Source organism: Manis pentadactyla, chromosome 14 (genome assembly GCF_030020395.1).
Source record: "Manis pentadactyla isolate mManPen7 chromosome 14, mManPen7.hap1, whole genome shotgun sequence".
In the NCBI taxonomy this organism is placed as follows: domain Eukaryota; kingdom Metazoa; phylum Chordata; class Mammalia; order Pholidota; family Manidae; genus Manis; species Manis pentadactyla.
The window spans coordinates 69841378-69868224 of record NC_080032.1 but is presented as its reverse complement, the minus strand read 5'-3'; the positions used below and the strand labels follow the sequence as shown (position 1 = coordinate 69868224).

The following is a 26847-nucleotide window of genomic DNA, read 5'->3' as shown; positions in this document are numbered from 1 at the left end:
TAGTCAAGCACCTGGATGACATTTGGTAATAATTTGGTTTATCACAGTTGCTCATGTTATGGTTGTTAACCTTTGTGTACCTAGAGCGAGGGAGGTCACCCATAATCATTGGTATTAATCAGTGTGATTTATATTTGACAGCTACAAATCCATGTGGAATTGATAATGGTGGTTGTTCCCACTTGTGTTTGATGTCTCCAGTCAAGCCTTTTTATCAGTGTGCTTGCCCAACTGGGGTCAAACTCCTGGAGAATGGGAAAACCTGCAAAGACGGTAAGAAGATGGTCTGGAAGAAGGAGCAATTTTAGATGGCAATTGGATTCTTTATGAATTATTTTATTTCTCTGTAATAAGCTTTATATGTTTATGCAGTGCTTTGGGAGACTAATCCCTTAATCTCTTAGTCTTCACAATTGGTTATATAAGAGTGTTCTGTGTTTTATGGCATCTCTTGAATACTGTTTTGTGAATTATTTCAGTATTTTAATTAAACTTTTAATATGCTGTTTTTGAAAGAAATTAGGTGCTTTTTTAAAATCAAATCTCATAGTCATTGATATCACAATTGATTCTTGTGGAAATGAGTATTCTCATAAAGAATACATTTCCTTTAGTAGGTAGCACTTGTTAATAAAGAACCTCTGTTCAAGGAAGAGATGTTCATTAAACTTTTAACTATAAAGACTATCATGGGGTAAATATGTTTTCTAAGAAAGGATTGGATGATATTTTTAATTGCCTTTTAACCACAGAGACGTTGTTTCCAAAGAAGAAAAACATTCCATATTGTACTATTTAAAGCAGCTTCTTTCTGTGCTTAACCACACTGCCTCTTCTCCTTACTCTCTTAATTCCCCATAGCGAGAGGGCATGTTGAAGTACACTGATTTAGGACATTTCAAGGGACTTCTGGTTTGGGAGAGCACCAGTTCTCTCTTTCTTCTTAATGAGAATGTTATTTTTCATTCTTATCCCTATGGATCACCATCTGGTTTTCTAGCCACCAGCAAGACCTGGTAAGAAAATTGTTACATTTAGCAATGGCTTCTTTATCTAACTCTGAGAAGCAGAAGCCTTTATTTTGGAGTGGGATAGAGAGTTTCTGGCAAGGGGGGCAGGGAGTCAGATAGATGAAATTGAGTCAGTGTACAGGATATTTGTCATGACTTGGCATGATAAATTATCCTCATAGTCAAAGGTGAAGCTGGCTGACTCCTGTCAGACAGTTTCCATGGTGAACAATAATTTGGTTTAAATTTAAAACAAAAGGTTTTTGTACTGTTGCTTTTTTGTTTAAAAGTATAGCTTCACTATATAAAATAGAATTTATTTTAGCAATAATAGTCTGTCTACTCCCTCACAGCAGTGCATGTTTAACTAGTATTTTGAATTTCAGATATACGTTTGGAATGTAGTAGCCTTCAGTTAACTATTCTGTTTTGATCACCTTGCTCAAATTAACAGCTTCATTTTCTATGACTTCTTTGTGTGCAGATTTTTGGACTGGCTCCCTTTGGTAGTTAGCGGAGGCAGTCAGTTGTACAAAGTTATTCCCACTTGGTGCCTGTATGGCATTTAGGGCTGTATTTTTTCCAAGATAAAGTTCATTTATAATTAGTCAGAAAGCTAAATGTTGAGTCAAAAAACTAGAGTCAAAAAGCTAATGTTGAGAACATCACTCCTCAGTGTTTCAACTGTAATTCCAGGTTGATGCTTGAAGTTTAATGCCGGCATTTTCTTTTAGGCTCATTTGGGAATTTTTTTCAGCCTTTTAGATGTCAACTTGCTTACTGTCTTTTATTAGCTCTTATAATTAATGTTATTTTGTTAGTGGTTTACTTGAACATTAAAAATAAAAACAAAAAAAAGAGTTTAATATCCTTATTCTTTGTTGTGTTTTTATCTAATATTATTTGGGTTAAAAACAATTCATAGCATAAATCTGCAAAAAAGTAAAAAGCTAACCTTTTCAAACAATATTGCTTCTCTCTCACTTACCAACTTTACATTTCCCTGTATGGCCCTGGAAGATGACTGGTTAGCCAGAGACGGGTAAGATTCCTCAAGGGAGGAACAACCTAAGACAGGCACAGTCACAGGGGGGCCATCAGGTGAGAAATTGGGGAGCAGCAGAGGTGAGGCTTAGAACCTCACCCCCCCTGTTTTGAGAGAAATCTTCTGCATCCGTGGATATTTTGTTGCCCTTGTCTAGCTTGGATTAATACTTAGTCTATAGGCACACACCTGATCATCTACATTTGCCCTCTTACAGCACTAAACTATGTTTTCTACCTTTATCTTGCATCTACCTACCACTTCAGCATTTTATTAAAAAAAAATAATAATAATAATAATAAGGGAGAAATGTGGGATTCACATATAAATCAAGTATAAAAATCAAACGAATAATCATACCTGACTTGATTGTTTATAGTTCATGATGCATGATCAAAACCGAAAGTTTCTGTGATGACTGCCCTTGCACTGATCACCATGTAAGAACTTATTCACTATGTAAGAACTTGTTCACCATGTAAAAACTTGTTCGTTATGCTTCAGAAGATTGAGAATTAGGCTTGGGGTTGATTAATGATTGTGCATTGAGTCCCCTATACAGAATTTTATTGTTGTTAACAACCGTTTGATCAATAAATATGAGAGATGCCCCCAATAAATAAATAAATAAATAAATAAATAAATAAATAAATAACAATTCATAAATAAACCTTAGTGAAATAAAAATTTTAAAGTATTTTTTAATGATAATGTATCAGTTGATGCTTACTGGGCACTTATATGTTCAGTACATTCCTGAGTTTTACATTCATTTCCTTTAATCCTCACAGCAACCCTCTGAGATAATAGATGAAGAAACTAGGATTAGAGAGGTTAGGTGTATTGCCTAAGGTTGTATAACAACTTACATCCACTTCTGTCAGATCCACAACTCGTACCTTTAACCACTGTGTCGTTTATTTGATTCTCTCTGCCTGCTGCTGCTGCTGCCTGCTCCATAGCCTCCTTTGTCCTGAATTCTGTGAGGCATTGCCTTGTAATTATCTTTGTTAAGACAGTTTACTGAGATATAATTGCATACCATAAAATTAAGCCATCTGAAGTGTAAATTCGGTGACTTTTTATTAAATTTACAGAGTTGTGCAGTCATCATACCCCAACCATAGAACATTCTCATCCACCCCAAAAGATCCTTGTCCTAAATTTCTTCACCTTCTTAATATACTTGTTAAACAAAGGACCTATATCCTATGACTCCCTCCTCCTTTATTATTCAGCTGCCACACTCCTTAGTCATTACTCATTTATTGTTCATTATATTTTTAAGTAGTTGTTTTTAATTTCAGAGGCTATATAATGAATGAACCCAGAGATCCAAAACGATTTGGAGAGCTAGGCCATTACAGAGCTTGACCTCCTAGTCAAACTGTTCCTGTTTGACTTTACTGCTTTCCATTTCCACCTTAAATAGACACTAGTATCCTTTTATATTCATTTGCTTTTCAATTCTTGAAGAATTGCAATGTTTTTTTAGCGTGGCTAAATTTTGCCTGTTAGGGTTTCAATTCTTTTCATTTACTTCTTGTTCTAGGAGCCACTGAATTACTGCTTTTAGCCCGAAGGACAGACTTGAGACGTATTTCTTTGGATACCCCAGATTTCACAGACATTGTTCTCCAGTTAGAAGATATCCGTCATGCCATTGCCATAGATTATGATCCCGTGGAAGGCTATATCTACTGGACTGATGATGAAGTGCGAGCTATACGCCGCTCGCTCATAGATGGATCTGGCAGTCAGTTTGTGGTCACTGCTCAAATTGCACATCCTGATGGTATTGCTGTTGACTGGGTTGCCCGAAATCTTTATTGGACAGACACTGGCACTGACCGGATAGAAGTGACAAGGCTCAATGGGACCATGAGGAAGATCTTGATTTCAGAGGACTTAGAGGAACCCCGGGCTATTGTGTTAGATCCTGTGGTTGGGTAAGAAGCTCTGCTGAAAGAAAATTTTGCCTGGTGTTTCTGTTTTCTACAGGTTCCTAAAAACATTGACAAAAGCACTATGAAGCATGTATTGGTTTCCAATAAACAGCTCTTTAATGGCTGTTCGTTTTTAGAATATAATGACTGGAATAAAATCTCAAGTTAAAGAATTGCTAGTTTTTTTCTTGAATGTTTTGAATACTTTTTCTTTCTAAATTAAGTCCATGCTTGCTGACTTTGGGTGTTGGCTGCAGATTTTGCCAAGGTTGCATCGTGACCATGAAAAATGTAGAAAGAAATTGTTTTCAGAACTCATTCCCTCCCCCTAGAAGACTTAATTTCATCCCATGTTCAATACTTCTAGAAAGATATGGTAAAGAATATATCTTACTTTGTATCCCCAAATATATGAATGACTCAAGTTTCCAAAACTTTGTCAGGCTTTGCAGCTCTACTCCCAGTCTTGTTTTGGGGGCTGGGGGTAAGCATAACATATTGCAGTCCAGGGAAACACAGCTTTCTACATACTCACCAATGTGAATTGTGTCCATGAGATTCATTGTGAGGGCAAACATCGTGATAGTTTATTACACTTCCTTGTATACCAATGCCTTAGAGCCACTTAAACTCCCAGGAGCCACAGCAATCACATAAAGCACTACAGGAAAGTAAGTTAATTTGGGAATTCAGTTTGTCATCTGAGTATTACTTTTGGGATAATCTTTTTGTGTCAGAGATGACAAGCCAGCAGGAAAAAGACAGGATTGTTCATGGGAAGGAGCATAGAATATTTTGGAAAAACATAACTAAAAATGGAATCTCATTGTTGGAAGGCATTTTCATTGCAAGTTCTAGGAAACACTGTTTGATTTGAAATTTCCAGTAAGTTTATACACTATTATAAATGTCTTGAACATACTTTTGGTATGTTTAAGTCCTGTGTTTTCCTTCTGTGGGGTTAACTGATGAAGCCATTGGGATATGAGGGGTGGATCTTACCTTTAGGGTATCTGAAAGTTACAGTTTATTATCTGTTTTTAGCTCATTTTCTGTGTACTTCTATAGGTACATGTACTGGACTGACTGGGGAGAAATCCCGAAAATTGAGCGAGCAGCTCTGGATGGTTCTGACAGAGTAGTGTTGGTTAACACTTCTCTTGGTTGGCCAAATGGCTTAGCCTTGGATTATGACGAAAGCAAAATATACTGGGGAGATGCCAAAACAGACAAAATTGAGGTTTGTTTCTTGCTTTTTCATTTTGAAGCCAGTTTTTTAATGGTTTTTGAGATGATGGTAACTTGATGCAGATATTCTTGCCTCTTATCTAGGGCGCAGAGGTATTTTTTACAGAAATCATTCAACCTTCAGTATTCTAGGGATTATGTATTTCTTCCACCTAACCCTAGGATTTCTGAGTTTTACTGGCATGTGAAATGGTTATTCATCTATTTCTAGTCCAAAGCTTAGGTGATTGATTTTCTTCGTTATGGTTAAAGCCACTAACTGAATTTCCTAGGGGCAGTTTCTGTACAAACCAGATATTACACAAGATCTATACTGGGAGAGCTGGTAGTCATGTCATGAAAACACAGTCCATATGTGTATGTGTGTGTGTGTAAATACCTTTTCTGTTGTTACTGGTGTCAGGGGCAGGTGGTGGCATATATTAAGTAAATTGATTTATGAACTTTGTGAGACAAAGCTTAATTAACCAAGCTTGGGAAAAAATATTTACCAAATGTTAGAATAAAGTGTGGTGATCAAAATGGAATTATGGTAGAAGCAACCAGTAGTGAATATTTAATCACAGTGTTTTGTAAATTGTTTTGATATTGAGTTGAAGTCTAAATTTTACAACTTTGAGTTAGGCTGTTGCTACAGGTCTTATGGATCACATACTTAAAACAGAATATTGATCGTAATATTCCTTTGGGGGATGCATGACTTCTTACATAAAAAATGGCTTTGAATGGCTTGAAAGCTACAGCATATGTCTCCTAATAGATAATTTGGAGTCTAGATCGGTTATTTTAGAAAGGTAATTCTTAGGAGTTCCAGGATCTCTGAGGGAATAATGAATTAAAGAGCCTTCCTTTCAGAATGGAAACTTGAAAAAGAAAAAGCACATTAGGATTCCACCAGGCTCAAATACTGAATACTACATCTCTTATTCTTTCAGCTGGTTTCCATTAATAGACAATTTTGCATAGACTTGGCTGTATAAATTTTCTCCCTGTTGTTAGCATTTTACTGCCCTCCCTCCTCCCACCGCTCCAAATTCAAGTTAGTATTTGAATCTGTAACAGCTGGAGTGCAGTGCTAATGAGACAAAGGTTATGGGTTCACTTTTTAGACAGTCTGTTAGCTTTACTTGGGTCAGCTTGAGTACAGATTGCACATTCATTCCCAGCCAGTTCACAAATGTGTATTGTTGATCAGCTGTGGACTGTAGATGATTGCAGAGGCATTACTACTTTTAGAAAAACAGTTTAAAGCCCATGTGTCCTAGAAGAATGTACAGAAGGGAAGAGCACATAATTTATATTAGGAAAGAGGACTTCGTTTATTATTTTGTAATGATTTTTTAAATTCTCTTTTTAAGCTTACTATGACTGCTTCGATTGTAAAAATATTTCTTACTGGGAATTTTTCAAGTCTTATTTTCCCCACTTCAGGTCACTTTTAGCACTTTAGATATAGTCATTTTATTCAGAATCACAAATATTTTGGGAGGGAGTTAGCTAGAGAAGTGAGAATTTATGGAGGTTCAAGTGACAATGTTTAAGAATAAAAATGAATATATATTATAACAATGTGTAAGATTGACTAAGCAGATTTCTTTTCTTAGTTTTCAGTGAGTCCAGTAGATCTTGACATACTCATTCTGGCCTCTTTGTTCTGTCTTTCTGAGCTCTTCATGTGTGTACAGTGGTGTCAGTTTCTCCCTCATTTCCTTCTTTCCTTCTTCCTTGAGTGGTACCAGCATCCTTAAAACCTGCCTTTTAAATCTATTTCATTTGCTGGAACACAGCTACTGGTTTGTTCTTTGTCCTCTTTTTGACAGATTTTTTTGGGGGTTAGTGGTACATCTACTTCTACCAAATTATATATTCACAGACCTTCTTTTCTCTAATTGATGATCAACACTTTTGTCATTTTCTTTTCCGACACATTTGAGAAATAAAGTGAGCAGATACTGTTATTTATTCCCTTCTTATTTTATGACAATGTATAAAATTGCTGGTAGATGGCAAACTAAGGAAAGAGCATAGCTTTCCTCTAAATGTGCATAATTAGAGGAGAAAGCTTAGTTTTTGAGACTAGTAATAATTACAAGAGCAACTGCCACCACCAGCTTTTTATCTCACTTTATTTGCTAATAGGTGGCTTATTGTGAACTCTTGAAAAGACATAATTTTTAAAATGCTTCTTTTCCTAAGAAGATAATTTGCTAGCCTTGCTAGACTTTGCTATAGGTCTTGTTACATGGCAGCTGATCCTAGGTGCTGATCTTGCCCTAGTGTAAGTCACATGTTCCCTTCCGTTCTGTCCTCTTAAGAAAGCTTCCCAGCTTTTGTCATGCCCAAGAATGAAAGCTGTCTTTTCCCGAGACTATAGGAAAATACCAAATTATGGTTGTAATAGCCCTGTTCTCTTCTGGAAGACTTAGAGTTTACTTGGGACAGACTGCCTTATATGTGTTCATAATACATTTTGGAAGAAAAGATAGTTGTTTGGTAAATTATTATGTAGCAATATAAAGCAGAGTTTAGCTCTTGTGTTTTGAGTGAATTTTATGGGAAGAGCTCAGAATGTTCATTTGCTTATGCTTTTCTCAGCGGAGATTCCTTAGGTCAAGTTCTCACTCCCCTTTTTTCAAGTGGTCATGTAATCAGATACTGAATATATTGGGGAGCTAGAGCTAAGGATTAGGGAAACCAGAGGAAAGTATTGGGGGGCTCTGGGTTTCAGATTCAATTTTTTTTTGTAGAGTTGTAGAGAGAAAGCATAGGTTTACCTTAGTTTATAATCAGCTTCTGCAAAGAGGGATTTGACACACGGAATTGCTAATGGTGTCACATTTTTAAAAAGACAGTCATAATATGGGCTGGTGCTTTAATGTAAGAGTGTGTCTGTGAGGATATGTCTGATTTCCCTACTTGTCAGTTGATAGTGACCACTTAGTTGTATGTGTTTCTCAGAAAATACATGCTGGTACTTGTTATGCAGCTTCTTCATTGTGCTGAAATGATTTCAGCACCTTTTACCAACAAGCTTCTAGTTTACTTGTCTGCTGTGGTGTTCCACTCCCCTTCCACCTGCCCTGCCAGTGTTGTTACAGTGTTTAGGGACTTCTTGATAATAAATACTAAAGCATTAACAGACAGGATCATTTTAATTTTTGGATAGGGGAAGCAACAAATAAGCCTGTATTTGTCTTTTACGAGACCTTGCAGTGGGCAGCAGAACATTGTGCTTAACATTCTCGTTCTTCTTGGTCAGGATTCACTGCCAAAAACATCTACTGCCCTGAGGGCCTAAAGTACTGTTACCAATAGCAAAGGCATATCATTGATAATTTATACTTTCAAAGCGTTTTCATGCCATTATACAGAGGTAAGAATGAGCTGTTAGCTTTTGTTTTCCTGAGAATGCTTTTCTAGTTGCATACCAGTGTAACTGATGGACAAAATTAGTTTTCAGTCACTGGTTTTATTGAGAATAATATTGTTATAATTAAATTGTTCTCATTGTATATTTTTTATTTCCTTTTTCTCCCTTCTATTTCTGAGTTTCTGATGACAAAAACAGCAACATCTAGTAGTTAAAAGTAAAAAGAAAGAATTTCTGGTTACTTTAAGAACATGTAGATTTGTTTTGAATGTTTCTTATTGTGAATTTCCCTACTTTAGAAAATACAGTGTTCATAGTGTTCTCCAAGGCTAATTATACCTGGCACACTTTTGTTGGGAAACAACAAACAGATATTATTGGAACCTTGAGTACCAAGAAATTTTGAATAAAGAGAGTATTATTTTGTAGGATGTGTGCTGAAAACTTGGCATTTAGTGAATATCTGTTTCATATTCCAAGCTTGAAATTGCAGGGTTGCATTTTCTTCTCAAGACAATTTCCTCTTTTTTATCAATACCCTAATAAGGAAATTTGTTTCCCAGGTATTCAGATTTCTTTTTAAAGTATTTTCTTTGTCTAGCATCTTTAGCCTGTCCATTAAAACACACAAGTACCCATTAATGATGAGTTTTCTTACTGTTTCTAAGATTAATTCTTCCTTAAGAAATTTAAATAATATAATCATCTGTTGTTGAGATAAGGCTGATTATGTGACAAGTACCAGCAAGTACTTATTTTTGAATCTTTGCCAGTTTATAGCAGTGTTCCTTAATACTGATTGTACTTTGAGTTTTAGAGAAATAGTCAAGATAACCTAAATACCTGAATCTTTGACCATTCCTTCTACCTTACCACATTATATGTATTTATATAAATACTTTTTACATACTGACATATAACAACAGAAAAATGATGTTGATAAACCCCATCATTAGATTCCTCAGTTCAACAGAATGCCTAGGTTTGGGGCCCTTATTCATAGAGTTGTAAGCATGGTGCTTTCCTTTTTTTACCATCTTGCTCTTGATTGGTGGTGTATATTATGATAATATATTTTTGAATTCCTATTTGAAAGTTACTTTTTGATGTTAATTCTAGCAACATTATTTAATGTATTATAATCTACAGCAGCCAAAGTAGTAGTACATTATCCAGTTATATGTGTAGTTATCCACTCCACTTTGCATGGCCTAAAAAACATAATATTGCGCATAGAGAAACATGCTTGATGATGGGTATAATCATACTTTCCTGAAATGCCACAACAAACATGAAACAAGCTGCCTAGCTTCACTTAGGAGTTAGTGTAGTGTATCTATGTAAACTAGGTAATCTGATGCATGTTGGTACTTAGAAAGCATTTTAGTGACTATGTTTCAACTTGCTCTTGGACCATTTTTAAAAGTTCTGTTGCTATTCTTTTTCTTCTCATGTTTCAGTATAAAATCATTTAATGTGTGTGGAGATATTATTTTAAAAGTAGCTTTTTTATTCCTTGGTTTTTGTACTAAGTAAAAGTGCTGATTTTAATGTCCTACTTCGTTGAGAAGAGAGGTCAGTCTCTTTACAGTTTATAACAGTATTTAGTTATGACTGGAAATCTCTAGATCTTTACTGAAACATTTTATGATAGTGGTCCCTAACCTTAGTTCCTGTTTGATTTTGCCACTTAACTGGGTGACAGATAATTCACATAATCTCGTCCTTGTATTTTGGCCAATAGTGTCATTTGAACCAGATGATGTTTAGGTTCCTTCCAGTTACAGCATTTTCTGATGGTTTTTGTACTAACTGTTTACTTTAGGTTAAGAACAGATAATACATTTTTGTTTGAAAGAGTTACTAAAGAGAAATCTATATTGCAGATGACATGAATATTTTCTTTTTTCTTTACACTTTTTCTTATTTACTGTACATTTAATCCCTGTTACCTAAAGAAAACTTGCCTGTTGGGGATTCAAAATCTTTAGTAACTCAGTTTTACTGAAGGCAACATCTCCTGGTAAGCTATTCACTTAGAATTTGATTGACCTACATATTAGCTGCTCCATCATTAACATGGTTTGGTAGGTTTAAATGCAGGCATAAAGCTGTCATTTGAGGCTTGCTAAACATATAAATGTTTTTTACTAATTGAGTCCATGTAAATGTTTTTTAGGAAATTATTTCTCTGTAGGTGGGAAACTGTTACACTTTTAAAGGGGTCCTAGAGATTCTATTTTTATTGTTTTTAGAAGGTTTGGAAAGGGTAGGCAGTCAGATAATGGCCAGAACTTGGGAACCTCTAACTTTCGGAGTTAACAGTGACATGTACTTTAATGTATTGTTTCAATTTGAAACTATCACCAGCTATTTAAAGATTCTGTGTAATAGTCATGCCAAAGTTGTCCATATAAATAAAGGATTCTTATTCATTTTTTTTTTTACTTTAAGTGTAGTTTATGATTTAAAAATTTAGACCTGTTAAGAATGTTTTAATTTAGGCCCTGTTATTTTTTTTATTGTTGCACCCTAATAGGCTTCTCAAACTCATCATTCATTGTACTATACTTTTTTTGTTGTTAGATTTGATCTGAAATGACTAAATCTTTGAGGATTGGAATTATTTTCAATAGACATTATTTGTTTAGTATTTCATTTATAAGTTTGACCTTCCAAAATCTGCCAGACTTCTAGAGTTTGTAAGTAAGAATAAAATTAGTGGCTTTGGGCAATTAACATACCCCTGTTCAGAGTTTTTTGCTTTTGTTATTCACTTATTTTTCATTTTGGATTGACTGATGTCTTGGCTTTTATATTTGGTTGAGATTTATAATATTGCTTTTGTGTGTTAGTTAATGTTGTTCTTAAAATATGAAAGAAAAACCTTTCTGTGCCACAAGATTTCATTAGTCTGCAGACAGTAAACAGTGTTTCATGGCTTTCAAAGGGTTGTTGTCTTTGAATATAAGAAAGCTTGTGTTCAGATCTCATAAAATTAGCTCTGATTTCTAAATAGTGCTGTATGCTAATACAAACTTTTGTTCTTTGTGTCGTGGGTTTCTTTTCCTGAAATTCAGCAGTGCTGGGTGCTTTTTGCTTAGTTAGCTTCTCTTGTTTGCCCAAGGTCATACAGCTTTCTATTTAGAAAGATGAGTGTGGGATTCAAGTTTCCTGATTCCTAATACAGTTATGCCCTTTTTTTAGACTATTCATTTTGAAATAAGTTCAGACTCACAAAAAATTTTCAAGAATAATATATCTTTCAGCCATCTATATTTTACATACTCATAGAACAATTACCAACACCAGGAAATGAACATTGATACCATTTCCATTATTCCATTATTTATTATTTAAATAATTATTTCCTGTATTTGTTAATTGGAATTTCCCCATACAAAAGCTATTCCCTTTCCTCTGTATTCATTATGGGCCCATGGATGTTTATTTTATTTATAGGTTATATTGCATTACTATCACTATATTGTTGCAAAAATTGTCCCAGAATTGCCTTTAGGAACATCTTCAAGTTGATTCTTGTGTCTTTTTCAAACACCTCCATCTTTTTTCTTTAATTTTTTTTTTATTAAGACATCACTGATACACACTCTTATTAAGGTTTCACATGAAAAACATGGTGGTTATTAGATTCACCCATATTATCAAGTCCCCCCAAACCCCATTCTCCATCTTTTTTTAAAAATTATGGTAAAAAACATATAACAGAATCTATCATCTTAACCATTTTTGGGTGTACAGTTCAGGAGTGTTAATTTTATGCACATAAATTGCAGCAAGCATGAATGTAAATGTAATGTAAAAATGCAACTATCTATCGAATAACTCTCTTTCCCTGCTTTCCCAGACCCCGGCAACCACCGTTTTACTTTCACAGCGTTTGACTACTTTAGAATACCTCATTAAATGGAATCATGCAGTATAGTCTTTTTGTGACTGGCTGGTTTCACTTGGTTCATCTGTGTTGTAGATTATACAGGAGTCCCTTCTTTTTTAAAGGCTGAATAATACTCCATTTTATGTATATACCACATTTTCTTTATTCATCTTTTTCCTTTATTCATCTTCACTCTTTTTTCTCTTGGCAACATGCTCATATTTTCCCCGTTAGGGTACTGAAGGCTGCCGGACAGTGGAGCTCTCAGAGGGGATTGAGAATAATTGACCAAGGTGCTGTTGGTGTTCACAATAATTGTATCTTCATGTGAAAATCTGTTCTTGATTTTGTAGTTTTCCTGAGCAATTCTAATTCAGATTTTAGAAAGCTTTGGTCACTGTCGTAGTTCTTAGCTCCATCTGTAAAGGAGCATAGTAACTGCAAACGTTTAGTATTCTAAGCATGACTCTTTAAAAAATTAATAAAACTACCATCACAGTGTAACTGTGATGCTTTCTCTTTTCTATTAAAAATCCCTTGTATTTACTCAGACATTAAATGTCATAAACTAGGTTAAAAAGCTTAAATAAATGCAGCCTGTAATTGCCCTTACTGTTCTCAAATGTACATAGCATCACTTTACTTCCCCTGCTGGGTCCAAAGCATTTCTCTTGTCACCCCAGTGAGATTCTGCATGACTGAAATATGATTTCCATGGATATATATTCTATTTGTTAAATTGTTCTTTCTGTGAAATTATATTTTATACACTATGAAGTGTACCTGTCAGCCCCCTGTAATATCTATTTGTCTCTTGTATATATATAAACTTCTAATTCACTACTTGTTTTGTATATTGACTGGAAGGAACATGGAAAGAGTGGTTCATTGTGAGCATAATTTGATTTCTCTTTTGGGACTTCATAGCATTCCACTTCAGCTCATTTTATGATGGGTGCCTGGTTGTCCTGTTGTCATCTATTTCTTGAACGTGCCTTGTCAAGTGAAGTTCCATAACAACAACTCTGGTAGTAGACTGACTATATATTCCCACATTTCTTGGGTAATCCTGTCTTGACATTTAATGAGCTGATGAAACTGCTCAAAAAACCGGATGTGATGTCTATAGGAGGTTTGCCATTACGTCCTCTCTGTGGAGATAATGTTCTGGTTAACCCACAGCTGTTTCCTGTTGTAGCCTGTATCCTCATGCGGTTTGCAATATTTGGGAATGCCTCCGAATGTTAAATCTCTGTGGCAGTGTGGTTGAAGCAGCTGAAACCGCTGGAGACTGGTTCAGATTTGAGGTGTGGATTTTAGGAGTGACAGAAGCCTAATTTCAGTTTAACTAATTAAACCACTTTTGAGGTAATACAGTGAAGCACACCCTCAATAGTTGCCAGGAGATTTAATTAATGTTGGCTCAATGTTTAAAACTTACAGGCAGTCTTTTAGAATCACCTAAAATGGTTCATTTGTTCTGGGTTCAGAATGTACAAACAAGCTTTATGCAGGATTTGTGTTGTTATTTTAAACATACGGGGCTTAAAATTATATTTACAAGCCTTGGTAACCTGTCTAAAACTGTTACTTGTTGGGTATGAGAAGTGTCATAGTGATTTTCTTTGAGACAAAATAGCATGTTCTTGTTTCACTATGTTATTTCTGCCCAGTGGAAAGACAAGAGATTGTGTGACTGGTAGAAGAGAAATATTTAGAGGAGAAGCCAATTTCCTGGTAGACTTGTCAACTCTGCAAAAGTATTGAAGGAGACAGATTTCAGAAAGTAATCATTGGACTCTATAAAAATAAATGGTTCGTTAGATGTAAAGTCTCACAGATTTTGTTTAAGCTGTTGATCCCTTAATCTCTTCAGAGAGCTCTTATAATTGCTTTCCACATCATAGCAACAAAAATGATAGTATTTATTATAACAGCTATTATTGTTATTATTCAAGTGCCCTTGGATTTGTACCCTATCTTTCCTCCCCTTCATTTTTTTTTTTTTATTATGGAAAATTTCAGACACACAGTAAAGCCGAGTAAACATTCTCATGAACAACTAAGCTTCAACCATTATCAGTACCTGGTCAGATCTAGATTGCTCTTAAAGGTGAGCCAAGGAGACGGCAGATAAGGACTCTCTTATTAATATAACTATGGTTTTAGTACTTCTATTTTGAGATAACCCCCAAAAAATGAAAGAATCAGACATTTGTCCTTGCTCTTACAAATCTCAGTCTAGTGCTTTGAAATGTAAACCGCAAATGTGATAAAAGCTGAAAAAGAGTAGAATTTTATTGGAAAGCATTTTTTGAAGTAATTTTTTACCAATATTAGAATTAAGTATAGGATAGCTGAAGGGGAAGGAAAGCCCAAATGGAAGATGTTTGTCTGTGGCATTACTGAGCCTAATGGGGCTAGGGCAACTCTGAAGATGACAAGTGTGATAGCTGGCAGACCTAACCTAGGAGAGGAGTAAATTAATTTTGTTGTAGGCTTTGTAGTCACCACCATGAATTTCTAACCCTTCACAGTCCATTATGTTAGCTAGTAGTCACATATGGCTATGGAGTGCTTAATATGTAGCTACACTGAGTTGAGATGCTTGAGGTGTAAAATATATACTAAGAAGCCCTAACATGACAAAAACAAAACCTCATTAATGATTTTTAAAATATTGATTACACAGTGAAATAAAAATATTTTGGATATATTGGATTAGATAAAATATATTGTTAAAATTTAATTTTTACCTGTTAAATTTTAAAAATCTGGCTACTAGAATATTTAAGATTGCACACATGACTCACATTGTGGCTTGTATTATATATCTTTTGAACAGCACTGTTCTAGATCTACCCTGTTATAAGAAGTTATAACAGCCAAGAACAGGAAGATGGATAATTAAGGGAAACAATGTGCTTACAAAATTACATTTTAAAAAATCTTTAGCACATCTTAATTACATTGTTTAATTTGAAATAGGTGTACTGTATCTAGCTTTAGTGTGCATTTTATTCCCCCTCATAAAAAAGACTTAGTTTTTGCTTTTAAAATGAGAGAACAAGAAATAGTTGGAAGGGGCTACTGCTTTAGTGGGTAAAGCTACAAAATCCATAGCTGAGGCTTTGGGGGAAGTTTCTTTGAGTTCCTGGCCACGTGCTTCTCTAAAGAGCTCTTCAGACCATCATTGCCACTTGTTCTGCCAAATGTTGCTAAAAGCCTTTTCTTTTTAATATGTCCTTTGCTCTTTTTTCTTCTTCCTGAGACCCTTGCCTGCACTTCGAGCAGTATTAACACTGCTCCAAACCCCAGTTTTGCCATGAGACTGGAGTGCAGATCAGCAAAGCATTTCTGATTACACATATATTTGTGTGCAATCCGAAATCCAAACTGCTGTCAAAACCAAAAGTTACTTTTGTTAATTCATTTGGTGGAAAACCTGACCTGAAGCAATGTAAGACTATTTGTAATCTTTATTTATCTCTCTTTGAGGGGGTATTTACATGTTTTGCTGCAAAAATATCAATGTATTTGATAATGTGAAGTGCTGCTGTAAACCCAGGTAGAGGTGATATGTTATGTGCATTCTGTTAGCTTCTCTAAATAGCAAAAAAGAATCTAAATTCTGAAATATAGCTGGCCCCAAGACTTTCAGATAAGGGATTTAAGATCTCAGTTACTATCTCACAGGAATTGAAAATATTTTACTAACCATAATTCTTTATTTAAGATACTTCTCTTGAGCACAAACTGAACACAGATACAGAGGTAAATGAGGTCATCTTGAAATATAGCTTTGTCATGTCACTCCTCTTAAAGTGACTTCAAAAGTTTCTTGTTTTTGGTAGTTCTTATCCTGCAATTTCATACCTGCCATAGGGTGGTATTTGCCTGATGATGTCCCCTCTGATTCCTTTTTGTGTTCTTTCTGCCTCAAAGTGTTTCTTTCAAAATCAGTTCTGTGTCTTAACTATGTTCTTTTATTCTGGAAAAGCCTTTTCTCTTCCTTTTTGTCGGAATTCTTCAAGATAGATTTGAACTCCTATTTCTTGAAGTTTTTTCCTGATTAGTTATAGGCCAGAGAAGGGTATATGTCTGTCACTATAATGTAAATATACTTTATCTCCCTAAATAGATTGTAATGCCTTAGCTAGAAGAGGCCCTGTTATGTACTTATAAGCATTCATCATAATGTCTTGCATGGTGATTTTTATTCATTAGATGTGTTTATTAATGTTGTTTGACTTTTGTGGGGGGTGGTGAGTAGAGGGAGGGGAGAGCAACAAAAGTATACTCCAATCTAATTGTTGTCAAAGTGTTACTCCTTTTTGTTTAGTGTTTCAGTTACCGTACTTCTAAGTAGCCTAAGCAGACAATAAAAATAAGGGCTAAAAATGGGAATACAGCTGCATCCCTTTCGTTTTCCATTAGTTGCCAAAATATAGAAAGCTCAGTGTTGCTTTTATTTTTCAGTTTAACAATGTGTGGTTGCTTTGATCTTTTATTTCCACATACTGTTTTAGACTTCTGTATTAATTTTTATTTTGAAGCACTACATTTTAATTAATTCTTTATAACCATTTAAATAGAGTTATTTACTTCTAGGGACTAAAGCAATTTACTGAAATAATTTTACAGGACAGAAACCAGCATTTGCTGAGCATCTACTACACATCTGATTCTGTGCTATATATTGAACATTTCAGTTTTTACTCCTTAAATAAATAATTCAGTAATGTAAGTGCTCTCTCCCTCTTTTACATCTGAGAAATTGCCTAAGTGTACCCAGTAAGTGATAGAGTTTAAATTTGAAATCCAAATCTATCTAATTCTGCTAGAATATTGTTTGCTAACGTGAGAGATTTTTAAGAGAGCAGAAGATGAAGGGTAACTGCTGAATAAAAGATACTGAATGGGTAAACTAAAAGGATCTTTGAGATTGGGCTTTTGTTATCTTTCTCACCTTTTGTTATCTTTCAGTTTTTTGTTATCTTTTTATTCTTTTCCTACTATCCGAATTCTTACTGAATCAGTTATATTTTAAGTTGTTCATTTATCAAAATGAATAAACAAAAATGTAGGATGATACAGCCAAAAGAGGAAAGAGTTGGTTGATCTTATAATGTTTTGGAAGTAGAAATTTAAGCTTTAAAAAGTAGTGTATGCTTTTAGATAAGCAAATACATTTTATAGGCAGGCCAATATTTGGGTACAGTATGGTGAAATCAGTGTTAATTTATTAAATATAAGATAATGTGGAATAATTGATTTAAGATAATATTAACACTACGAATAAAATCAAATCAGACATGTTTTAATATACGTAAGTTATGTATACCATACCAGAATATTTAGCACTTTGTGTTAGATGCTGTCCTATGATGATCAACTCCCGCAATGGAGAACATAGGTTCACTTCCAAGGAGATGATATTTTAGATGAGGTAGCAGGACATTTTCCAGGAGATGTGCCTGAAAGTACTGCAACAGAAACTGATAAGACCTTAGACTAGAACTTTTCATATTTGTAATTTTTCTACTTTTGGTAATAGTAGAAGCTGTAAGACTTTGGTGGACTTTTTGAAGGGTGTTTTATAGACAGAGAACTCAGGAAGCTTTGAAAAATATACAGCCAGGTTTGAGAAAGGAAGAAGGAACCAGTAAAAAAGTAGTCCTGGCTACAGAAAAAGAAAGAAAATCATCTTGTGCATGAAAACCCAGTGTATAGTTTTAGTGGGTGGTTAAAAGTATCAAGTGTTAAAAGGACGTAAAAGAGCACAAGAACTGAGAAAAGCAAGAAGCTGGTCATTGACTTGTCAGTAGAGTGATTTCATTTGAGTCATAGATTAGAAGCCAATGAAGAGAGGTAAGGGAATGAATGGTAAGAGGTGGCAGCAGTTCTTACAGATCACATTCAAAGATTATGGCAATAAAAACAGAATCATTCAATTTTTAAACGTCTTTCTAAGATGGGGGAAATTCTGTTGTGTTAGAAGCAGAGAGGCAGGCAGGACCTAGGGAGAGAGAAATTGAAGATCCTGGGAAGGAAGGAAATAGCATTGGGAGAAAGTTCTTGTAAGGTGCGTAGAGGAAGGGGCTAGAAGCAAGAGACAATTCGTACGTTAGGACAGAGGCAGAAGGACGGAGTTTTAAAAATAAGCCTCCCGTACCTAAAATAAAGACTTTTCTAAATTATATATCCAGTAAAGGAAATATTTTTCACCCTGATCAAAGTTTCCAGGCCGTGATAGAATAAGCCAGAAATTCTTTCTTAGAGCTCTGCTTTTAGGAGAGATAGCACAGTACCCATTCTCCAGAAGTAGGCAGCACAATGCATTTTTATGTGAATTTTTAATTAAGTTTGGTCAAGAATACCTTTCATTCATTTAAATAGCTAAGCTGTAGGATCTGAAGATAAGAATTGCATTGTATAAATTTTTCAGTTCCATTTTTAGGAAGACTTCTCTAATGTCTTAGGAAATCTATCTCCTTTTTAAAATTATTTAACAAATATTATTAAGTTCTTTACCAGACTCTTTAATAGGAGCTGTGGAAGACACATAAATGGATGAGCTAAGGTTCCTGCTATTCTAGTGCTCACAGTATAGTTAGATATGTAAATAAATAATCGACCCTTTTTCTTTGCCTTGTCCTTTTATTATTAAACCCCAAAGTAATTTTAAGATATAACATAGATATCATAAAATATATCCAGATGACCTATTGCAAGAAAATATAAACGGAAAAAAATGTAGACTTGTGTCTCAAATTAAGGAGAAATTATTAACTTTAAAAGGTGTTTAATGTAGGAGTTGGAGTAGTATTTGATTATTTTTAACTGTTTTTACTTTTACAAAACATTCTGTTTAAATACAGATTGACACAGTTGACTTAATAGAAGTCCTCTTGTATCTGATATGAACAGATAAACATTCAACTAATATAATTTGTTTCCCATCAGATATAAATAAAAAATATGTTGATTTATTTCCAAGTGAAAATACAAGGATATAGCAAGTTTTGCTCACTCAGTTTTTAAGTACTTTGTTTCCAAGGTTTGGCTGTTCTTAGAAGGTCAGCAAGTATTCTAAAATTTAAGAGAGGAGAGATGAAGATAATATCTGGCTGTCATTCCATCCAAGCAATCATAATATTGTCTTCTATGGAATATTTCTTAGTAAATTTATGTATAAAAAATTAATATTTTCATTTAAAATTATATCTGATACTTCTTTTTTAGTTGGGTGGGGCAGATAATTGTTTGCATGTACATGTTTTTAGTAACAGAATAACATTTCTGAAGGCTAATTTGGCACAAAGGCCACTTTAAATGGTAGAAATGGTCTCAGTTGGGGACTTCTAAGTTTGATACATTAGAAGACTTCCTAAGTTTGATACTTTAGAAGACTTCCTCCATCTTTTAGAACAGAAAATTAGTATATGCTGCAGTTTCAGAGGCAGAAAAGACTCCTTTGCCAATTTTAGGAAAATTGCTGATGTTTATAATGAGAATGTCAGAATGAATTTAATAATGTTGCTATTAGGGTAGTTGGAAAGAGTAGTTACATACTAGTTACTTGAAACTTAGTTGCAGACAGTGTTGTAAACTCCAAATACTTTAGTGATTGTAACCTTGGGGGCTGGGAGTTTTATTAATAATGCTTTTATCTGTTTATTTTTAACAACAACAACAACAAATATGCAAAATGGAGTAAGTCCTAAAAAACAGCAATTCTAAAAAAGGCAAAGCTCTCAAGATAAAATATATAACAAAATATGTAATAAAATATTATGTATGAAGGGTACATTATAACTTGAAAACAAATGTATAATAAACATAAGGTGACGATATTATTTTTAGTTTTCACAGTCATTTAATATAAGAGACGCATACTAAATTTAATATTGCCAGAATTTTTCAAAGGAAAGGTAGTGAGATTGGAGAAATAGAGGTCAAATATGAGCTTATATTGGATGTTTGAAATCATTCTCATTAAATCATCATGTAGTGATTTTGTGAAAGCATTGTAATAGGAATAACTAAGATGATACTTTTGGATTTTGATGCAGCAGGCAGTTGGATTTGTCATTTTTACATACATGTGAAGAATAAGTACACATCTTTTCCTCTTCTCTTTGAAATTAAACTTGAAGGTTATGAATACTGATGGTACTGGGAGACAAGTACTGGTGGAAGATAAAATTCCTCACATATTTGGATTTACTTTGTTGGGTGACTATGTTTACTGGACTGACTGGCAGAGGCGTAGCATTGAAAGAGTACACAAACGCAGTGCAGAGAGGGAAATCATCATTGATCAGCTCCCGGACCTCATGGGACTAAAAGCCACAAATGTTCATCGGATCATTGGTATGTAATTCCAAAATTCTCTAAGAGATGGGAAGCCAGGAATGAGAAAAAATGGAGATAGCCAGCAGCTTGTAAAGCAGCAATGTAAATGGTTTATGTTTTGAGACCCACATATACCTTCATCAGAGAATTCAGTCTTAGTGTGTGAATAATATAACTTACTTTAAAGCTTTCTAGGGATACAAAGGAAAGTATTTTGCCATCTTTTACTCCCCAGCTGGCCTTCATGGGAATTTTGACCTCCATTTCTGACCTGGGCCAGTTCACTCCTTGTTAGGCAACCTGGCGGTCCTCTGCTCCTGGCAGGTCACCGTACAGATGCCAGCTTGGTGTAGATACCCGGGTGGCGCAGCACACTACAACTCAGAGTTCCTGGGCTCAATTCTCCTGCCTCAGCCTAACAACTAGCTGGGATTACAGCCATGCCACTGCACCCAGCCATTTATTCTTTTTAATCCAATTCTGTATTTGGGGACAGATAAAAATCTTAGGTCCTTTTAAAGAACCAATTTAAAGTGAAAATGTGGTGATTGTGTCAGTGTGTATGTCCTTTTATAATTAATTTATCTTTTAGGCTCCAACCCGTGTGCTGAGGAAAATGGGGGGTGTAGCCATCTTTGCCTCTATAGACCTCAGGGCCTTCGCTGTGCCTGCCCCATTGGCTTTGAACTCATCAGTGACATGAAGACCTGCATTGTCCCAGAGGCTTTCCTGTTATTTTCACGGAGAGCAGATATCAGACGAATTTCTTTGGAAACTAACAATAATAATGTGGCCATTCCACTCACTGGTGTCAAAGAAGCTTCTGCTTTGGATTTTGATGTGACAGACAACCGAATTTACTGGACTGATATATCACTCAAGGTTAGCAGGAGTACTGGAATATTAAAACTGGAGACTAAGAGTGAGAGCTTCTAGAATTTCTTGTTTTCTTGCTATCATCAGTCTTCCTCATTGCTTAATAGGCAAAGTTCAACAAAAATCCTTACTTTAAAGGAAGTCAGGGGAAAGGCTCATTCAGTATTTATCATTTTACATTTTGAGGTACATACAATAAAATGCACAAATCTTAGCGTACAGCTTGATGAATTTTGACATGTATACCCTCAAGTAACCATCATCTAGATCAAGATACCAAACATTCTAATTTCCACCCCCCTCTTTTTTGTTAAACCTACTTCACCCGTCTTCCCATCCCCTTCCCCATTTAGTGTTTTACTATTGCCGTTTACTACAGGACACATTGCTTGAGTGTGCTCAGCTGGCAAGACAATCTTCCTCTACTTTTTTCTGTTTTGACATAATGAGTGATATTTTCTGCAATTAGAGAATAAGCAACTATGTTTTACATAAATGGTTTATAGAGACTTGACCCTTTATTTTAAACACAGTTTTGGAGCCTGACTGAGGGAGAAAATGCCAGTTATTAGTCACAGCTTTGCTTTATTTTCTATTTCCTAGAATAAATACTGAAAAGTACCCTGAGTCAGTAAGGAGAGCCTCCTGACCAGAAAATCTGGAGAATTAATCTTTCTTTCTTCCAGATTGTTTTGGGCTTGTTTCAAATAACTTTGCAAAATTCTGTTTAGATGCAAAAATCATGGGGTGTAGGAGCCAGAGTTGGATTCTAATGGTGGTCAGTAAATATTATTAAGTGAGTGAATAAAGTGAGTAAATAAATCCTGGCTTTTATTGTGTGTGGCCTTTTAACTTCCCTCATTTTGAAAATAGTGATAATGCCTATTTTGCAGGGCTATTGTGTGGATTAAATGAGAAAATATATTTACATAGAATGCTTGGGTTAATGCTTGACAAGAAGTAGATGTTTTTATTAATAGCTTGAATTTATTATTTTAAATTTTAGGGAATTCAAAACTGTAGTGGTAATAATACGATAGTGGTTATATGCATTTTATAAGGTATACAGTTGTTGAGATCTTCTCAAATTGACACAATGACACGACATACTCTCAAGCACTTTCAGATAGCTGGCCACCAGTTAAGAATCTACACCTTTCTGGTCACATTTTTTTCACTTGATTACTAATAAATTTTAAAAAGAAAAGTCATTCCACTGTCTTAATAGAATGAATTTTTGGTTCTTAAGGATTTCAAACATTTCTCCCTGAATTTGCAATAAAACTTGAAGCTGCAGTTGGCATTTATTAAAGACTGATATCAGTTTTTTTCTGTGCTTGTAAAATATGTGAATTGTATTAAGAAACTGCCTCTGGTTGCTCTGAATCCTCCCACCCAAAAAGAAAAACCCAACTAAATGTTCTTTCTAGACAGTGTTTTATACATAAGTCATGTGACTTTATTGTTAATCTTATTTTTGCAGACTATCAGCAGAGCCTTTATGAATGGCAGTGCACTGGAACACGTGGTAGAATTTGGCTTAGATTATCCAGAAGGCATGGCAGTAGACTGGCTTGGGAAGAACTTGTACTGGGCAGACACAGGAACGAATCGAATTGAGGTGTCAAAGTTGGATGGGCAACACCGACAAGTTTTGGTGTGGAAAGACCTAGATAGTCCCAGAGCTCTTGCATTGGACCCTGCTGAAGGGTAAACAGCTTTATGTATGCATTCTTTGCAACTACCTTGTGCATGGCCTGGTTAAGGATTATATTCTTGCTGTCTTAAATAATGCTTATTAGGAATCTGATAACTAAACCATAGATAGACTTTATTTTAAAACCATTCATTGAGATTTCACTGATAGAGAATTAAATATTTTTTAGCTAAATTGTACTTTGGTTACTAACATTGGGTGAAGATTAGTGAAATGAATTGGTAATTCAATATTACCGTATTTATATACTAAGTAAACAGCCTTTTTTAAATTGATGTATAGTTGATATACAACATTATGTTGGTTTCAGGTATGTAACACATATAGTTACACTATTAAATCCTTACCCCAGTTAGTACAGTTACCATCTGTCACCATAGAAAGATACTAAGTAAACTGCCTTTGTAAAGGTAACATTATGTTTGTATTTGCTCCCACCCTTTCCTGAGTTATACCAGATTCCAAACCCACTGAAGTAGTGCTAAGAAATGACTGCATTAAAATGGCTCTATTTTAGATGATTCATTAATTCAAAATGGACAACTAGGTCGGTAATTATTACAAGCTTGGAGAAGCTTTGATATTAAACAGTAAACTATTTATAACGAGATGTTTTTCAAAGGCAGGTGGTCCATCTTAAATGATTTAGCAAGTTTTAAAAAGCCAGCAGGTGAGAAGTCTGAAATTTGAATAATTACACTTATAAAAGAAAAAGTTAACAATGTAAATGCGTAAGCATTTTTATCATGTCTGTAATTAAAAATAGTTTTCCTGAAATCACATTATTTCCATGATAGCTGTTTAGCCATCCAGTTAGAAGGCCTTATCAAAGACAGCTTCTCTGTGCCTGACATGTTGTAGCTAGATTATGGTGATCTTCTCTAAGCATAAGTTACCAGACAGCTAAATTTAGTAGCAGGGACTAAGGACGCTAGTTTATGTGGCTGCTGGCAACTGTGAAATTTCTCACAGTTGTTTCTCTTTGGCTCTTACCATGTGCATGTGCCTGTCAACAGACAAGTGCAAATGGAAACAAAGCCGGAGACCAACTTTAATTTTCAGAAAAGCATGTTCATACATTATTACCAAGTCACCCATCAGCTGACAGGCTGATGAGTGAATGACCATCCTCAGGTATTTGGTGAGAGCTGGCATGTAGAATGCTTTCCTAGTCCCAGTATTCAGCGTGTCTCAAAACCAGCACCTTGCTAGTTTAATTGAAAGGGCCACTAAAGGATTAGTGCTTCACTTGGCCAAGGATTAGGTTCTGGTGCTAGCTCTGCCCTGTAACTGGCTTGAAATATTAGACAAATCATTCACATTTCTCTTATTGCTTTGGCCTCCTCATTTGTAAAAAGCCTGTACTGCAGGGCTGTTCTAAGTTTAACATGAAAAACTTGAAAAAGTGAAATAGAAGCAAAAGAGTATTCTAAAATTTCACAGGGACTGAAGTAGTAGTGTTTACTTTCCTGCTGAAATCTTAAGGGGTGATTCATTGCTCTTACACATACAGTATGTTCCCTTGGACCAAGTGACTAAGAACATTTTCAAACTTGGCTTTCTAACTTCAGTGAAAGGCTGTTAATTTTTACCTTTGGTGTACTCCTGCAACTTGTTTTGGGGAAAGTTGATTACACAAATCAAAAAGAAGTGTAAAAATTAGAAAACTCAAATTACTTGTATTCAGAAGTACATAAATATATTTTATTCAGAAGTGAACCAGATTCTGGGACCAAAGCTGTAATCTCTTGCTATCTTATTGAATATTAGTTTTATAAATGCAAGTACTGCAATAAAAAGAAATCATTGGTTTGTTTCCAGTTCCTAGATTTTGGATGGAATAAGTTCATTGGAGAGACTAAGGAAAGCTGACTCACTTCCTTTTTAGGATATGAGAAAAAATATTTATTTGAGGGTGCCAAAATAATTGAAGAAATTATAGCTATGATTCTGTTTTACCAGTTTCCTTGATTTAATGTGTAATTTCTTTAAATTTATTTAGATGCTATGTGTGACTATGGCCCTTTCTCCCAAATAATCAAAGGTGAAGTGTTAAACATCCATTGTTTTGAATTTAGATTTATGTATTGGACAGAATGGGGAGGAAAACCTAAGATAGACAGAGCTGCCATGGATGGAAGTGAACGGACTACATTAGTTCCAAATGTGGGGCGAGCAAATGGCCTAACTATTGATTATGCTAAAAGAAGGCTCTATTGGACAGACCTGGACACCAATTTAATAGAATCTTCAAATATGCTTGGTAAGCTATACTTCTTTTTATTCACAGAGATACTATTATTCTTTCTTTGTGAAAATAAGTGGCTGCTATTCACCATTGGTTAGATACTGTTAATAAAACTTCATGTGAATGTCTCGATTCTTCTGCCTGACATTGTATCCTGTTTATTATTACTAATAGTGGGCCAGCTAGTTGGATTCACATCTCTTTATTATGTGAAAATTTCTTTATTATTGGACTTATAATGGAATTTATTACTCTCTAGATATTCCTGAAGTAACTTTTTATACCAGTAAAATACAATATATGCTTTTCCATCTTTTTATGGAAGGAAGAAGAAAAGTTGAACTATAGACTCTTTTGGAGAGAAAAATAAGACCATAGTCAAAATAAACCATTCACAGGAGTTTAAACAAACTCAGTGATTTATGGCAAGAATATAAGTTTGAGGCATGGGGTTAGACTGCAGATGGATTGATTTTAGAGGACTGGTCTGGTTTTAGAATTGCTTTTAAATGAATTGTTCTTTTTTAAATTGCTTACAAATGTAATGTTTTATATGTTACAATTCCTTTGGCCAACAAGACTCTTACATTCTCATATATCTCATCATTCTGCTTCTCCCCTGTCTGAAAATAGGACTCAACCGTGAAGTTATAGCAGATGACTTGCCTCATCCTTTTGGCTTAACTCAGTACCAAGATTATATCTACTGGACGGACTGGAGCCGACGCAGCATTGAGCGTGCCAACAAAACTAGTGGCCAAAACCGCACCATCATTCAGGGCCACTTGGATTACGTGATGGATATCCTTGTCTTTCACTCCTCCCGGCAGGCGGGGTGGAATGAATGTGCTTCCAGCAATGGGCACTGCTCCCACCTCTGCTTGGCTGTGCCAGTTGGTGGTTTTGTTTGTGGGTGCCCTGCCCACTACTCCCTTAATGCTGACAACAGGACTTGTAGTGGTAAGCTGCATTTCCCCCCAAAGCAAACTAGAACTAGAGGAGAAAGCAGGCTTTTGAAAACACTATGGTTCATGCTCTTTCTCAAGTAAAAAGTTGTAGAAGTCCAGAGTTGATCATTTGTTTAATAAAAGGGAAGGACTAAAGATGAAAAAAATGTAAGCTTTTGTAGTT

The 26847-nt window shown here is 35.0% G+C and overlaps 1 protein-coding gene across 2 annotated transcripts in view; it reads left to right on the top strand.

The window, feature by feature from the left end:
• The window catches only part of LRP6 (LDL receptor related protein 6), a 161462-nt gene that overhangs the window by 96329 nt on the left and 38286 nt on the right, over positions 1 to 26847 (top strand). The window contains exons 5-12 of one of the 2 annotated variants that reach the window (XM_036909680.2): positions 142 to 273; positions 3608 to 4004; positions 5070 to 5241; positions 20677 to 20893; positions 21468 to 21757; positions 23235 to 23461; positions 25547 to 25731; positions 26350 to 26676. In XM_036909680.2, coding sequence (XP_036765575.2) covers positions 142 to 273; positions 3608 to 4004; positions 5070 to 5241; positions 20677 to 20893; positions 21468 to 21757; positions 23235 to 23461; positions 25547 to 25731; positions 26350 to 26676 — 1947 coding nt within the window. The remainder of the gene's footprint in view (positions 1 to 141; positions 274 to 3607; positions 4005 to 5069; positions 5242 to 20676; positions 20894 to 21467; positions 21758 to 23234; positions 23462 to 25546; positions 25732 to 26349; positions 26677 to 26847) is intronic. The other variant, XM_057491660.1, reaches the window with a different exon arrangement.